Genomic DNA, 15,440 nt, shown 5'->3' on the forward strand with positions numbered 1-15,440 from the left:
TCCTGGGTCTAGCAATGGCTGCAGTGGAATGAACTCCTACTGTCCAACACAGCAGACAATGCATGAAGATAAATCACAGTTCCAGGACGCGCCGCAGCTCAGCAGCTCCTGTCTCCATCCCTGCTGAGTGCTTATGGAGAATCCACCACCTGGGATGTAGCACAGTCTCACTAATCCCCACCAACTTTTCGTTCAGGTATTTCTAGGACCCGCAGTCCTAGAAAGGCCTCCTGGGAGTGGAGGAGAATATCACAGTGCTGCAAAAGGCAGAGACTATGCGGTAAAGGATAAACGCCCAATTTTCTAACTGGTATAAATCTTTTTTTTTTTTTTTAATCACCAGGAAGATGGTAGGGGAAGGATGATAATGATTTCCTACCTAATTTCAGGTAAGCCTCACATAAGTGGGCCTAATACTTTATTAGTCTTAATGATAGTAGAAAATGCTTCCAGATTCTTGAAAGAGAGAGACTTCAGTTCTATTTTTCTGTGACTGAGGTTTTGTCAATTTTCAAAAGTACTTTAGTGGGAAATTGTCTATTAGGTACACAATTTGCTAGCCAGGTGAAATTTTAAACCAGAGCTCTTGAGCTTTCCAAATTAATTCCAAATTGCTATGATTTATTGGGTAGAATTTTTTTTCACAAGTAATGTATCATTTCATACCAGTGAAACAGGATACCGATTTTTAAGATTTACTGAAAATAAACAGACTAAAGATTTTCAAGATTTACCCCAGAGATTTTCAACTAGCGTGGCTATTTAATCTTGTCTCACTTCTGAAAACAAGAGTGCTCTATTCATTATGGCCATCCTGTCAAACTGCCGACACTTTCTTAAGATAAATTTTGAAATCAAATAGCATAAAGAGATCCAACTTCATAAAGAAGCTGTCTTTAGTTGCAACACTTCATTTGTTCTCAGACTGTAGGTTTTTAGGAGACACATGCAAGAAACATTCAATTTAAAATTTCACTGAAAAGGCCATTCACTAGATGTAAGCCCTTTGCATTTACATAGTCTAATGTCCTTCATGGGATGAAGTAGAAATATAAATAAATAAATGAATTAGGTAGGTAAAGAGAAAAACAAATACTTCCAGGTCATTCGTACATTTTAATGCATGCATTTCATTAGTAGGTTTCTCTTCATTTCGGGTATTACCAATTTTTTGTAAATGGTATTCTGTTATCAAATGATAGAGTCATGTTGGCTACCATTTAAATTCTGAACAACAACAAAAAAATACCTTAATTACTGGGAACCTGTTACTCTATCAGAACCGGGGCAAACATGCAAAGCTTTGCTAAGACATTACATATTGTTTTGAAGTTATCATATTATATTTCTCCAAATATCAAGATCTTGGGTATAATGAATATATATACTCCATGCTTCCAGCAGAGGGCTCTAAAGATAGATACATAGGCAGATCTTTTGGGGAAAGAGGGGTATAAATATTCTAATTGTATTGAAAGGAGATCTGTTCTTTGAACAAGATCAAACACAACTTTTAAAATTACAGTCTTAATTGTAGTTACCAGAATTATCCCCTAAGTGCACATTTATAGTGTGACATTTCTGCTTATTGATAAAGGGACACTGGCCTCATTATCACAATTGGTACCAATCCCTTTTATTCTTGTGTCTTCACAGACTATTCAGGAAGCTCATCACATGTCAATTAGTGCTTTGTGAGCGAAACAGATTCTGGATTAAATGGAAACAAGTGACCTCAACAATGGACCATGCATCTCTATTTTTTTCGCTCCACAATGCTCTCCTGCAGAATGGGGTTTACCAGAAGAGCTGTGATCTCCACTACTGTTGATGTGGCACCTGTAATGTGTTTGCAGAGCTGTGGCATTTTAAAGCAATAAATTCCAAGTTTTGTTTGCAGTTTCACTTGTCACACACAGTCTGAGGAAAAGAAGCTTCTGTCCAGAGACAGTTCTAGGCCAGCTTGTGCTGACTAAACAAAAAAGAAAAATAAAAGGGCATTATGGAGCCAATAAAATTGGAATCGTTAAAATCACATGTTTTATAGCCACAAATTCCATTCCACCCATATCTGACGCCTGATTTTAAATAACTAATTTACTTGTGACTTTAGAGCCACCGATGGCACAATTACGGCCTATTCATTAACATAAAATTTCCTCAAACAATATTGGTACATCCAGCATTTGGAATACAAAAAACTGGAGTTCTTCACGGTAGAGAGCATTTTAATCATTTATTGAGGTCCCTTTTAAAGAATAGGTATAAGAGTAATAGGAATTTAAGAGAAATTACAGTTCACATACATAGCAGACTGGGTTACTAACTTCAAATACAGACAGGTCCCCATTTATTGATACAGACATAATAATTTGGGTATTACAGCTATTTTAAAAACATAAAACTATAAGATGGAACTTTTAGACATAACTGCTCCCTTGTCAGCCAGCCTCTGGAATTCATGAAGTTTTTCTGCTTTAGACCTTTTCTGGGCTGATATTTACTGCCCAGGATCCTCTTCCACTACTGCTGTGGAAGCCAAATGTTCCACTGGTGGCAGAGCCACCTCTTCCTCATATCAGGCAACTGGCTGCTTCCCACTTTCACTAGGACCTCACCCAGGCTTGCTCCTCCCTTTCCTGAGAAAGATCAGGCTACCAGGGTTGTGGGATGACTTAGACACATAACTATCACTTACAACCTTATTTTTATGGGAAAGTAGCAAACTTATTTTGGGAATGTAAGGAGAATAACTAGGCTCTCCTAGTGATGATTCTCAGTGACTGGCATGGCACATATTGGAGTGAATTAAAAACGGGTAGAAGAATCTCAAGGATCCCATACTGGACATTCAGAGTCTTAATTTTAAAGAAGCGCTCAGATCAAGATGATCGAACTCCAGCATTTTTTCTAATATCATAATTATTCATAGTCACTGAATTATTAAAACACGAGGTTTCAAATAACCTAACAAAAATTGCAACTGGCTCAAAGAAATGTTTAAGTTAATGCAAAAAATTCAACAATTACAATAAATTACTAATGATTCAAAACTCAATTGGGTTGAATATTTCCCCTATTAAATCAAGGGTGGAGATTTAAAATGTACTTGTATTGTTTTTAACAATAAAAGTATTTAAAAATAACATCATTTTAAAAAACAGAAACAGAAACAGAATCCTGATTTAAAGTCTTCACTACATGTGGTTTTCTGCATAAGGGTTTTAACACATGCATTTTATATATTTGCATACATAGTAATGACTGGTACTGCAACGCTTAATCAATAGGCTAATAACCTAGGCTAATAAACTATGATTACATGCATGAGTAGGCAGAAAGGCTAGTTTCAACTCCTTGGGTCCCACCACTTAATTGCTGAAGACGCTGGGTAAATTACTTTGAGTCTTTGTTTATTTACCTGTAAAATGTAACTTGTACGGAGTATCTATCTCATAGAAAGATTAAATGAGATTATCCATATATTTAGAACAGAGGTTGGTGTATAATAAATGCTCAATAAAAAGTTAGCTATTCAAAAGCAACTATCATCAAAGTGAACAGACAACCTACAGAACGGGAGAACATTTTTGCAATCTATCCATCTGACAAAGGTCTCATATCCAGAGTCTACAAGGAACTTAAACAAATTTACAAGAAAACAAACAAACCCATTAAAAAGTGGGCAAAGGATATGAGTAGACAATTTTCAAAAGGACATTCATGTGGCCAACAAACACGTGAAAAAAAGCTCAACATCAGATCATTAGAGAAATGCAATCAAAACCACAGTGAGATGCCATCTCACGCCAGTCAGAATGGTGATTATTAAAAAGTCCAGAGATAACAGATGCTGGCAAGGTTGTGGAGAAAATGGAACACTTTTACACTGTAGGTGGAAGTGTAAATCCAATCACTGTGAAAGACAGTGTGGCGACTCCTCATTTCTTTCTAGAGGCAGAAATATCATTTGACCCAGCAATCCCATTACTGGGTATACACTCAAAGGAATATAAATCATTCTATTACAAAGATACATGCATACATATGTTCGCTGCAAGACTATGGATAATAGCAATGACACGGAATCAATCTAAATGACCATCAATTATAGACTGGATAAAGAAAATGTGGTACGTATACACCATGGAATACTAAGCAACGATAAAAAGGAATGAGATCATGTTCTTTGCAGGCACATGAATGGAGCTGGAAGACATAATCCTCTGCAAACTAATGCAGGAGCAGAAAACCAAACACCCCATGTTCTCACTTATAAGTGGGAGCTGAATGAGAACACATGAACACATGGTGGAGGGGGCGGAACAACATACACTGGGGCCTGTCACGGTGGGGGTTGGGGGGAGGGAGAGCATCAGGAAGAATATCTAATGGATGTTGGGCTTAATATCTAGGTGATGGGATGATCTGTGTAGCAAACCACCATGGCACATGTTTACTTATTTAATAAACCTGCACATGTACCCCAGAACGTAAAATAAAAGTTGAAGGTAAACAAAGTCAACTATTACTACATTTGTATATCTACTGTACAGATTTCCAACAACCCAACACACATCAATGTGCCTGTAGTGATTTGTGGAACTGAGAAGCTATGCCATTCTCTGGCTCAAATTCCCCCAGGGGCTTCCTATCCACTTGGAGTAAAATTCAAAGTTTTTGCCATATTCCTGCATGATCTGGTTTCTGATCATTTCCCAGACTTCACTGTCAACCTAGATACATTTGTATCTGTGGTTCCCTGTACCTCAAACACCCTCCACAAGGCGACTCCCTTCATTTCATTTGTTTTTTAGTCCAAATATCACTATAGTAAGATCTTTGCTGATAACTCCATCTAAAAATAGTGCTTTCTGCCTCCTCTTCCACCCACTCTTTATCTCCTTGTCTGCTTTATTTTTCTTCACACTTGTGTTAGTGCTGGTCATCACATTACATATGCATTCATTCATTTGATTTTTTTTTAATCTGCCTTCTTTACCACTAGAAGGTAAACTCTATGAGGCCAGGGAATGTGTCTTATACATAGCTCTATCCTCAGTTTCTAAAACATTACCTGCATTGAAGAGGCTCTCAATAAACAGTTGGGAAGCAATTGAAGTAACAGGACACAAAAATGCGTAACACAGGGCCTATGCTCCTAAGGGGCTTATAATTGTTTATGGAAGAGAAAACATTCACAACCATTACGATATATTGTTGTCTCAGTCACTTTAAATTTTGCAGTGACTGCTGAAACAAGTGATACATTTTTATTATATTCATTCAAGAGTTAATTGTTGGATTAAAAAAGTCTTTTATGTACACTCACTGAATTCAGAATAGAAACAACAACAGTGTTTGGTCTCTGATTTGCTGTTAACTGGTAGTGAAATTATGTCTTATGTATAAGGAGACACATACATAAGTGTACTTGGAATATTTTACATATAATGTGACTAGTAGACATTTCATTTTACAGATTTGCTAGTCAACGCTAATTTGCAGTTATGTTTTATCATCTTAACGGATGAAGGAAAAGCCCTGGGTCAGAACCTTGCCTTGTATGGAGAAGCTGACAAGGGGGAAGGGGAGAGAAGGGAGTGGTTCTACCAGCTGATTCTACTGAGAGCCTGAGGCTAACATTCCTGAAAACCAGTTGATCACACCCTTCTACCTTCACTTAAGCCAAGTAATGATATAGATCTCCTTCCCATCACAGGCATACTTTCATGCTTTTAGGAAGGGGGACAAAGAGGAAAGCAAAGAAGTGAAAGTATCAGATTCAGGAGAATCCACTTTTTCTACATTGTGAGGCTTTGAATGTTTCTCTGCTACTGTGGCTGCTGGTACAAAAGCTAATCCTAACTTTGAGCCTGGCTAGATGATCAATGGAATGGTTTTGAATACTTCTTTTCATAAGGGGTGAAAACAAAGGCATCAATTCACAGTCTATGGAAACAACTTTTCTCAAGGGTCATAGTTCCAACTCATTTATTTAAAAAGGTCATCTAAATTAAGGCACAGAGCAAAATTATTGTTTCATGTTTTATACCAGTAGTATTAGTTTTAGATAGCTCTCACACACATCAGAGACTTGCACAATTCTGGCTTCATCACTTACTAGATGCATGACTTTGAGCATTTTACCTCTCTCTGTTCAGTTTCTCCATCTATAAAATGGATGAAATTATCTCATAGGGATGTTTTGAAGAATAAATAGGTCATAACAGCACTTGGCATATTGCCTAGCATGTAATACGTATTTAATGAATGCAAAGCATTACATTTATCCATTTTACATTTATAATTTGCTACTTTCTTTTAATGATCATATTCTTCTTCTTCCTTTTAGCAACAGACCACCTGGTTTTAGGTAGATGCACAATTGCCCAGCAAAAGGCTCCACTTCCCAGCTCGGCACCGACAGGTGTCTTAAGTTCTGCTGAATGGGATGTGAGCAGGAATGACATGTGCAATTCCCCTGAAAGGAAATGCTTGCCCTCCAGGCTCTCTCTTTCCAGCTAGGAAGCAGGAGTGGGAGTGGTGACTACCTTTGACCAAGCAACACAGACAACATCCCGGCGAAGAGTGGAGCAGGGAGAAAGGGTGCTGAGATCCTGGGGAGGTCACCCTGACACTTCTCCCTCCCCAGGCCTCTCACCTGCTGGGACTTACATGTTTGAGAAAAATAAACTTCCATCCTGTTTAAGCTGTAATTATTTGGTTTCCATTAAAGTGGCCAAATTTACCTTCTCACTAATGCTAGCATCTTTACTCAATTTTAAATTATAAAAGTTTATAGTAAGGCATCTTGATATTTGTGGCCATTCCCTTCCATATTGATCATCATTTACGTGACATCAAGTCCTTGTTAAAGGAAGACATCCTGCTCCTGCCCAAATTATGATATTTCACAGGTCACAGGTGGTCTCTGGATCCAGGCATTAGATACCTGGATGACAGTGACAGAAATCCAGACTACGTAAGGGGCAGCCTGCCAGGGAGGGGGCTGGTGGGGAAGGTAACGGTGTCAGAGCACAGGGTGGGGGAGCTTGCACTCCTCCTTTAAACATAAAAATGGGCCATCCAATTTTCCAGTGGCAGGGATGGGAAACACAGGCCTCCACCCAGCAGTGTCCACCTACCAGCCTGAGGTAGTTCTGCATCATCTGGAGAGGGATCATGGAGGCATAAGTCACACTACTGAGGCAGCCTTCTTGAGGACCTGTAGGAAAGGACAGACGAAGAAAAATGGGCACTCCCTTGTTAAATATAAATGATCAAAACACAACAGAATCTGTCATAAAAGATAAATGTGTTTGTTGACTTATGTAGGCAGAGCTGACATTTGGCCAGGAGGCACCAATGTGCCTTTCTGTTGTGAAAATATCGTCACACTTTGTTCTGGCTGATAAACTGCCACTGCTCCTGACCTCCCAAGAGCTCCCAGCTGCTCCTTCCCCCACCCCCTGGGATGCCCGCCTACCTCCCAGCAACCACAGCCAGGGCCTCCTGATCCCAGCCCAAACGTTGTGCCCAGTATCTGCTGATTGCTGGGCTCAATGTTTTACAGTTCATAAGTAAAAGTTATCACAGATCATTGCAGTCCTCAGAAAGCTTTAGCCTTGGCCACTGTTAAGTCCATTGGCAATACTCGCCACCCCTCCCCGCGAGTTCTGCCATTCTCTCAATACATTGGGCCTAAAGCAATTTTCTGGGGTAGCCTCACACTTTTCTTTAAACTTCAGTAAGTCCAGTTCAAGTAATTAAATAAATCTTTATTAGTTAAGATTGAATTTTCAGACTCCATTCCCAAGTTTGGGAAATACAGGATGAAATCCATAGCTGTTTAGCATCAAGGGCTGAGAAATTGAGTATTCCTATACCACCTAGTGGCAGCATGACCTTAGGCAAGAATATCAATCTCTCAGAGCCTCAATTTCCTTGGGTATAAAATAGGGATAAGCAGAAATGCATGTCTCATTGGGTTATGAGAATTAAATGATTTGATACTTATGCTATAAACAACAGGGTCTAGCACATAGCAGGTGCCCACTAAACATTAGCCTGTACCATTATAATAATCACATTAAGCATTATTAAGCACAGTAAAAAAAAAAAAAAAAAAATTTTTTTTTTTGAGATGGAGTCTCGCTCTGTTGCCCAGGCTGGAGTGTAGTGGTGCGATCTTGGCTCACTGCAAGCTCCACCTCCCGGGTTCACGCCATTCTCCTGCCTCAGCCTCCCGAGTAGCTGGGACTACAGGCAGCCGCCACCACGCCCAGCTAATTTTTTTTTGTATTTTTAGTAGAGACGGGGTTTCACCGTGTTAGCCAGGATGGTCTCGATCTCCTGACCTCGTGATCCGCCCGCCTCGGCCTCGGCCTCCCCAAGTGCTGGGATTACAGGCATGAGCCACCGCGCCCGGCAAGACATTTCTCTTTTAACACAGTCTCTGTCACTCTCTTATCAGCATGCCAGTTTGGCCTCTGGTTTATTTCCAATGAGTGATGCAATCATTATGACAGGAATCAATGATCCAGACAGATATCATCATGGGTGTCAAGAACATAGCTTTTGAGTTTTCCTCCCCTTAATCAAACATTTTAAAAAATGTCTAATTATCTAGTGGTGGAAGTCACATGTGTGTGGCTGGAAGACATGGGATGAAATGTGAAGATTTAAGAACTGGTGCTCTGAGGCAGCCATGAAGCAAACACTCTTTAAACGTCACCTTAGTTAGGGACATCCTTACCTGACAAAAGCACAGTGATGTGCTCTGCCTTATTCTTCCTCATAAAGTCCCACGGGGACTGCGTGAAGCTCTGACCCACTGACCATGGCACATTTCCTGGTTCCAAAAAATGAAATAAAATGTCAAGGGCAGCTTATGAATGGTTTTTCTCACAAGGGTAAACATATGCTCTCCTCTGTGAGAACCCTAAGGAATTCAGAGCTTAAATTGTCAAAGGCATGTACAGAACACATATAGGGCCACACAAGGGGTTAGCTCCCTAACGAAATTCTTGTTGAAGGTTGAAAGGAAGGCTTTCAATCTACAGACTTCTCCAAAGCAGCCCATAGGAGGGATTCAGGGAGAGATCTAGAAAGCAAATATATCCACTCAAATATTTCTAGGGTTAAGCTCTCAAGAACAAAGCTGTCCATAATCTAAAACTGTTTCAGCGTTCTTCCAATGCTTGTTTCTCAAAGCCTGAGCACTTTGGGTGAGATACGAGATCATTTATGATCTGGTCCTGAGCCTCTTTCCAGCAAATTTTTAGATTCCAGAAAAAAAAAAAAGAAAAGATAATTTCAGGTGCTCAGAATAAGGCAGGCCTTCCCCCATTGCAGGCCCTCTGCTCACTCTTGTTCTGAAAGGGTTCCACTTCATACGTATCTTCCCTAGGGGGTGATTGGTAATAAGTATTTGTTTTCATCTCTTCCTTCCACAGATCAATTCTTAAATATCTATTCTCAGCATGCCTCCAATATACACGCACTCACCTGTAATTGTGCTTATCTGCTGACCTGAAGTTCCCTTCATGTAGCTTAGGTTATGAATCCAGCAAACTCACTTACATACACACAATAATAACACTAATAATTACCAATTATGAAGTGATTACAGCGAGGCACTAAACTAAGCCCTTTATCCACAAAACTCAATGATTTTTGGATGTGAAATGCTACTAGGGTGCTCTATACCTCTGAGACAAGCACGAACACTGCAGTAATCAAGCCTTAGCATGCACCGCTCACAGTGGTAAACTTATCTGTTGGCAGTGAATATCCATCTGCCTTTGTCAGTTTCCACATTAGCTGAACGAAGGCTGATGGAGGGCCATTTCCTTCAAAACACAGTTGTATTGACTTTGTTTATCAGACCCTGGGCCAGAACCACATTTTGAGTAATACTCCATGTGTGGACAAAATGTGTTCCTAAGAACTGAATCATTTCTTAATACAATTTTAAGTACATTATAACAATTCTATCTTTTTTTTTTTTTTTTTTTTTTTTTAAGAGACAGGGTCTTTGTGGCTCAGGCTGGAGTGCAGTGGCTGCATCATAGCTCACTGCTGCCTCAAACTCCTGGGGTCAAGGGATCTTCCCACCTTAGCCTCCGAGGAACTGGGACTACAGGTGCATGCGACCGCACCTAGTTAATTTAAAAAAAAAAATGTTTTGTAAATATGAGGTCTCAGTATGTTGCCCATGCTGGTCTTGAACTCTTGGGCTCAAGTGATCCTTCTGCCTCATCCTCCCAAAGCACTGGGATTATAGGTATAAGCCACCATGCCCAGCCAATAATAGTAATTTTAATGATCATGCCAAAGATCCATAAAATCAAGTTGTCATGAATACTCTTCTCCAAAAACTAGTAACATGTTTTGAAAGTGAATAAGCATATATGGGTAAACAGAATAAAACACTTTCTGATATAATAATCTGACAGATAAATAGCCATGGTAAAAAGCCCACTTATCCCTCAACCTTGGACCATTCTTTTCTAATACGGTGCTGTTGAAAGTACACAAGTTTTTCTATCCGACAGAATATGATTTGAATCCTGTCTGCTTTGCTCACTAGTTCTGTGCTCTCAAGCAAGTCATCTTGTACGGAGTTATCTATAAAATGACACCATCGAAAGGACCTTTTATAAGCACCCAACACAGTCCTTGCAAAGGAGCAGATTTCCCAAAGATGGTAGTTCTCCTGGACCAAGAAGAAAGGAACTAATCAGGGACACCGAATATTTACAGAGAGCTTACTATGCTCAGCAGAAAGCAAATCTCTTAAGTTCTGTGGAATCTGTTTTGTGCTGTCTATCAAATTGAAATAACCAATTACTACCCTGATTCATCCCATGTGGGAGCATTGAATATATCTTTATTAAAGTGCTTCTTTCAAGTCTAGACTTCATCAGAAAACCTGTCCTGGAGGTAAGGTACTAATGCACTACAGTGCTCCTGGCCCAACCCAAGAACAAATTTTGAGCTGTGTTCAGTACTTGTGCAAAAGCAAGCAGCTGTGGGGTGTTTGGTTTCTTGCATTTATCTAGAACAGCAAGTGCAATCACAAAGCCTCATCAAGGGCTTTCATGTTTTTTACTCTTTGAGTATTATTTGGGGCATAAAAGCATTTTTATATTAACAGGCAACATTACATAATGGCTACATTGTGAATACTCAAGTTTTTCAGCACTGGCAGCTGCCACAAGTAAGCTTAGGATGTGCTTAATCAATGAACTCAGAATCAGGTTATGAAACCCACGAACAAAAATAAACCCAGAAATTTCACTTTCTCTTCGTCATAGGACTGCTGATACCTAGCGTGATGGATCGTATGCTTCTTGCACTGAGGCCAATGTTGGAATCAGTGGTGTTATTGCAAGTCACGTCTTCCAGACTCCACCATCCATCAGAAGAGATTGCCTGGAAATGATTTATCAGAGCTTGACTCACTGCTTTTGAAAAATCATCCCATGATGTCTGTTTGCGGATATTTAAAGCACATATTGTGTTTTCACATTCCAAGTCATCAGAACCATAGTCGCTTGGTTCAATCTCACCCACTGAAATCCTTAAGGGTATTTTAAGAGCATCTGTTAGAAGAGTAAAAGAATTAGGAGTTAAAAAAAATATGGACAGAAAAAAAAAAAGCAAAACTATTATACAAAATAAGCAGATATAAACATTTAAAAAATATAAACCAAAGGATATCTATTTTATTTCATTAAATAACATTACATTGAACGTTCTTACACTGGAGTAAACTTTTGTCTCCCAATCTCTTCAGTTTCTTTGGAAGCACGCTGCATGAACTCTTTCCTTGTATCTTTGGCTTTGTCTATTTCATTAACTCCTTCCCATCAGCAAGATTGTCAAGATTTAAAAAAAAAAATCTGAAAGAACTATAACCCTCCCTTGACCCTGAGTTATCTATATTCTCCTTTCCTTTATAGATAATGTCATGGATGAGGCAGGTTATAGGTGGACAGGTCGGGATGCTTAGGATAGTAACTGAGAATCATACAGACCTTGGGTTGAGCCCCAGGGTCAGGGTCAGCCTCCTATAGATGTGTGTTCTTGTAAATTGCCTTGATCTCTCTGTACCCCAATTTCTTCCATAAAATGGAGGGAATGTACATCGAGTTGGTATGAAGAATAAATGAACTTACTTTTATAATAGATTTTACATATTCTCATGTGGTAAATACCAGTAAGTATTTGATAAATGGTTAACAGGGTAGTAGGAATGAACTTTTGAAATGCTCTTTCCGATTTCTCTGACTGAGGCTCCAGCGCAGTGGGTAGCACTCCCATGTACTTCTGTTCTCATGACTGAATTGTATATGAGTTACTTGTGTTTGTTTCCAAATATTCTATGTTCATTGAACTGATGACTATAATTATTGAATTAAGTATTCCATAAATTGATGAAATATGAGTTACTGTTCCTAAGAAAACTAACTTGAATCCTTTAGAGACAGTTTAGGAACTGCTAAAAAATGTTATCTAATGAGGTATAAATGGGACAACTATATGAAATTAGAAATGGTTTCATAATCTCTGGACAGGTATTACCTTTAGTTTGCTTCGTAAGTGTGTTTAAGCAGTCAAACATTAGAAATCATAGATGATGCATTAAAGGTATGTTTTTTTCAAACAAGAGTACGTGAAATTTTAATTAGTAGAACCTATACTAAAGACCTCTAAACTTTGGTAAAAAATTACTTTGTATGCTTTAAAATTAAAATGCTTTAAAACAACATGTGTTTATATGATCCTCTTCTTAAACTGGGATTTTTCCATTAACTAACCAACTGCTGGATTACTTATTTTCCATTTTCTGACTCTCAGTCATCTGACTCATCCACAGTATCCGACACAAGTGATCTCCCTTTGCTCCTTGATATACTCCTCCTGGATCTCCTGTACCTCCTTGGTCGCTCTTTAATGTTGTTCCTTTGTTGTTCTCTCCACCTTTTCCAGACTTCTTAATGATAGTGTGTTTTGGGGCTCCTTTCTCTATTTATTTTGTGCGTGTTCATTCCCTTAGTGATCTCATCCAGTCCCATGACTTTAAATATCACTGACAGACTGCTGACCTTCACATTTATTCACCCAGCTCTCACTTGTCTCGGGAATTCCCGCTGACTTGACATCTCCACACAGATATCCTAAGAGACATCTCAAATTCCTGCATCCAAATCTGAACTCCCCAACTTCATGAGAAAATCTGTTTCACCACAGCCTTTCCTCCTAACTCCATTGTGCCAGTTGGTCAGAGTGAACACCTTGAATTATCTATGAATCTCCTCCCTCTCTCACACTTCACATTCAATCCATGAGGAAGTTGACTCTACCTTCAGCTGTATCCAGAGCCCAAGTCCTTCTCAGCACCTCATCTGCTACATTCCTACACTGAGCCACCATAATTGTCTCTCACCTGGAATACTATGTGCATGTACTAACAGGTGTTCCTGATTTATCTGTGACTTCCTATAGTTGATTCTCAACAAAGCAGCCAGTGCTACTGTTAAAATGTGCATCAGACCCCATCTCTCCTACAGTCGAATACTACAATGGCTACCTTAAGTTCTTACAATGGCCTACACATTCCAACAAGATCAGGCCACGCTCCACCCTGTTAACTGCTCTCCTGCACTCAAACACTGAAATGGCTACTGCTCTGACCCGTCTTCCTGCTTTTCTTTCCTTTTAACCCAGTCACCCTGCCCTCCTTGCAGTTCCTCAGACACAACAGGAATGCTGCTACCTCAGGCCTCTGTCCAACTGGTGCTAAAGCTCCTACCTTAGATATCCACATAGCTGCCCTGTTCACCTCCTTCAAGCCTTGGCTTCAATGTCTCATCAGTGAGGCAAACTTGGCCACCATTTTAAAAGCTGAAATGCACCCTTACAATCCTCATCCCCCTTAGTCTTTTCCATAGCATATCTCACCACCTCACAATGCCAAAAAATAAATTTTTCTTATGTTTATTGTTCATTTTATCTCTTAATGTTAGACTATAAGCTTCAGGATGAGAACAATCTTCTTAAAAATTTTCTGACTTACATCAAGTGGTTAAGATAGTGACTGGCACAACAGCAGCTCAATAAGCGTATGTTCAATGAATTAATAAAAAGGTGTCTATTCAATGGATGAAGAAAACTATTCTAACAGAGATTTTTTTCCATTGCCTTTCCATATTATTCTCAGCTTAAAAAATCAGCTTCTGTCTATGTAACTGCATGAAACTTGTCTCCTTGTTAGCAGTAACTTATATTTGCCAAATGCAATCGACTCTTTTTAACCCTTACAGTCCAGGGAATGTGATACTATTAAATTACTTCTTCCTGTTGGAAAGCTCTCCTAACTTGAATCCAATTACACTATTGTTTTCTTTTTCTTTTTTTTTTTTTTTTTTTTTTTCACCCAGGCTGGAGGCATGTTCACCTTGTCTCAGGACACCTCAAGCTGGTACTCTCACCCCACATCTAGGGAATGAGTTTGTCATGTTGCCCAGACTGGTCTTGAACTCCTGGGCTCAAGAAATCCTCCTGCCTCAGCCTCCTCAAATGCTGGGATTACAGGCATGAGCCACCATGCCTGACCATACACCATTATTTTTTGGCTCTTGTCCTTCCTATTTCCCAATCTTCTTTTAGAGTAATTTTTAAAAAATATTTTCTGACCTAAAAATGGGGGTTTCTTTGGGCTTGGCCTTCAGTTTGCTTTTCCCCTCACCCTATGTATCATTCCTGTCTCATAGCACACCTATGACTTGAACCATGACCCCATGACCCTGTTTCTCCAGCCCTGTGACTCCCTGGCTTATTCAGGCCTCCTTCCCTCTTACTAGGTACCAGTCATGCTCCCCATCTATGGTACCCTGTGTAACAAGATCAAGACAATTATTTCCCCATTAGCTACCTCTTACTTCCTCACTTATAATCATTCAGTTGTTCATTCATGTCCACAGGATTGCATCAAAACTTACACAGAAGATTGAGTCAAAAGGAATACAAGACCTTTTATGACCTGACTCTAGACTTCCCATACTCATCTCCCTCCTCTCCCCAGCACTGCAGATATAGCTAATACCTCTAAAGACTCCAAAGCACATTCCCTTCAGTGCCTCCAGATATGCTGCTAGTTCACCTGGAATGGCTCTATTTTCCACTCTTTCTTGGCTCAGCCCTTCAATTTTCACTTAAATCTTCCATAGGGAAGCTCTTACCTCCCCTATGCATATTTTTACACTTTGTCTCATTTAGTGGTACTTATAACAAATATAGGCTTGGAGTTGCATTTTTAAACTTTTACACAGATGGTTTTATGTGTCCTTTTATAACTGACTTCTTCACTCAACATTTTTTTAATGTATTTAAGGTGATTTATATAGATAAAATTTATTTTAAGTGCTACT

At 39.4% G+C, this 15,440-nt stretch overlaps 1 protein-coding gene across 5 annotated transcripts in view; it reads right to left on the reverse strand.

The window, feature by feature from the left end:
- The window catches only part of CTTNBP2 (cortactin binding protein 2), a 162,755-nt gene that overhangs the window by 38,792 nt on the left and 108,523 nt on the right, over nucleotides 1–15,440 (reverse strand). For all 5 annotated transcript variants that reach the window (XM_032761548.2, XM_032761549.2, XM_058426194.1 and 2 more), the window contains 3 exons: nucleotides 11,334–11,609; nucleotides 8,759–8,854; nucleotides 7,149–7,228 (listed from right to left, as the gene is read on the reverse strand). In XM_032761548.2, coding sequence (XP_032617439.1) covers nucleotides 7,149–7,228; nucleotides 8,759–8,854; nucleotides 11,334–11,609 — 452 coding nt within the window. The remainder of the gene's footprint in view (nucleotides 1–7,148; nucleotides 7,229–8,758; nucleotides 8,855–11,333; nucleotides 11,610–15,440) is intronic.

The sequence above is a fragment of the Hylobates moloch genome, unplaced genomic scaffold (genome assembly GCF_009828535.3).
Source record: "Hylobates moloch isolate HMO894 unplaced genomic scaffold, HMol_V3 SCAFFOLD_1, whole genome shotgun sequence".
Taxonomy (NCBI): domain Eukaryota; kingdom Metazoa; phylum Chordata; class Mammalia; order Primates; family Hylobatidae; genus Hylobates; species Hylobates moloch.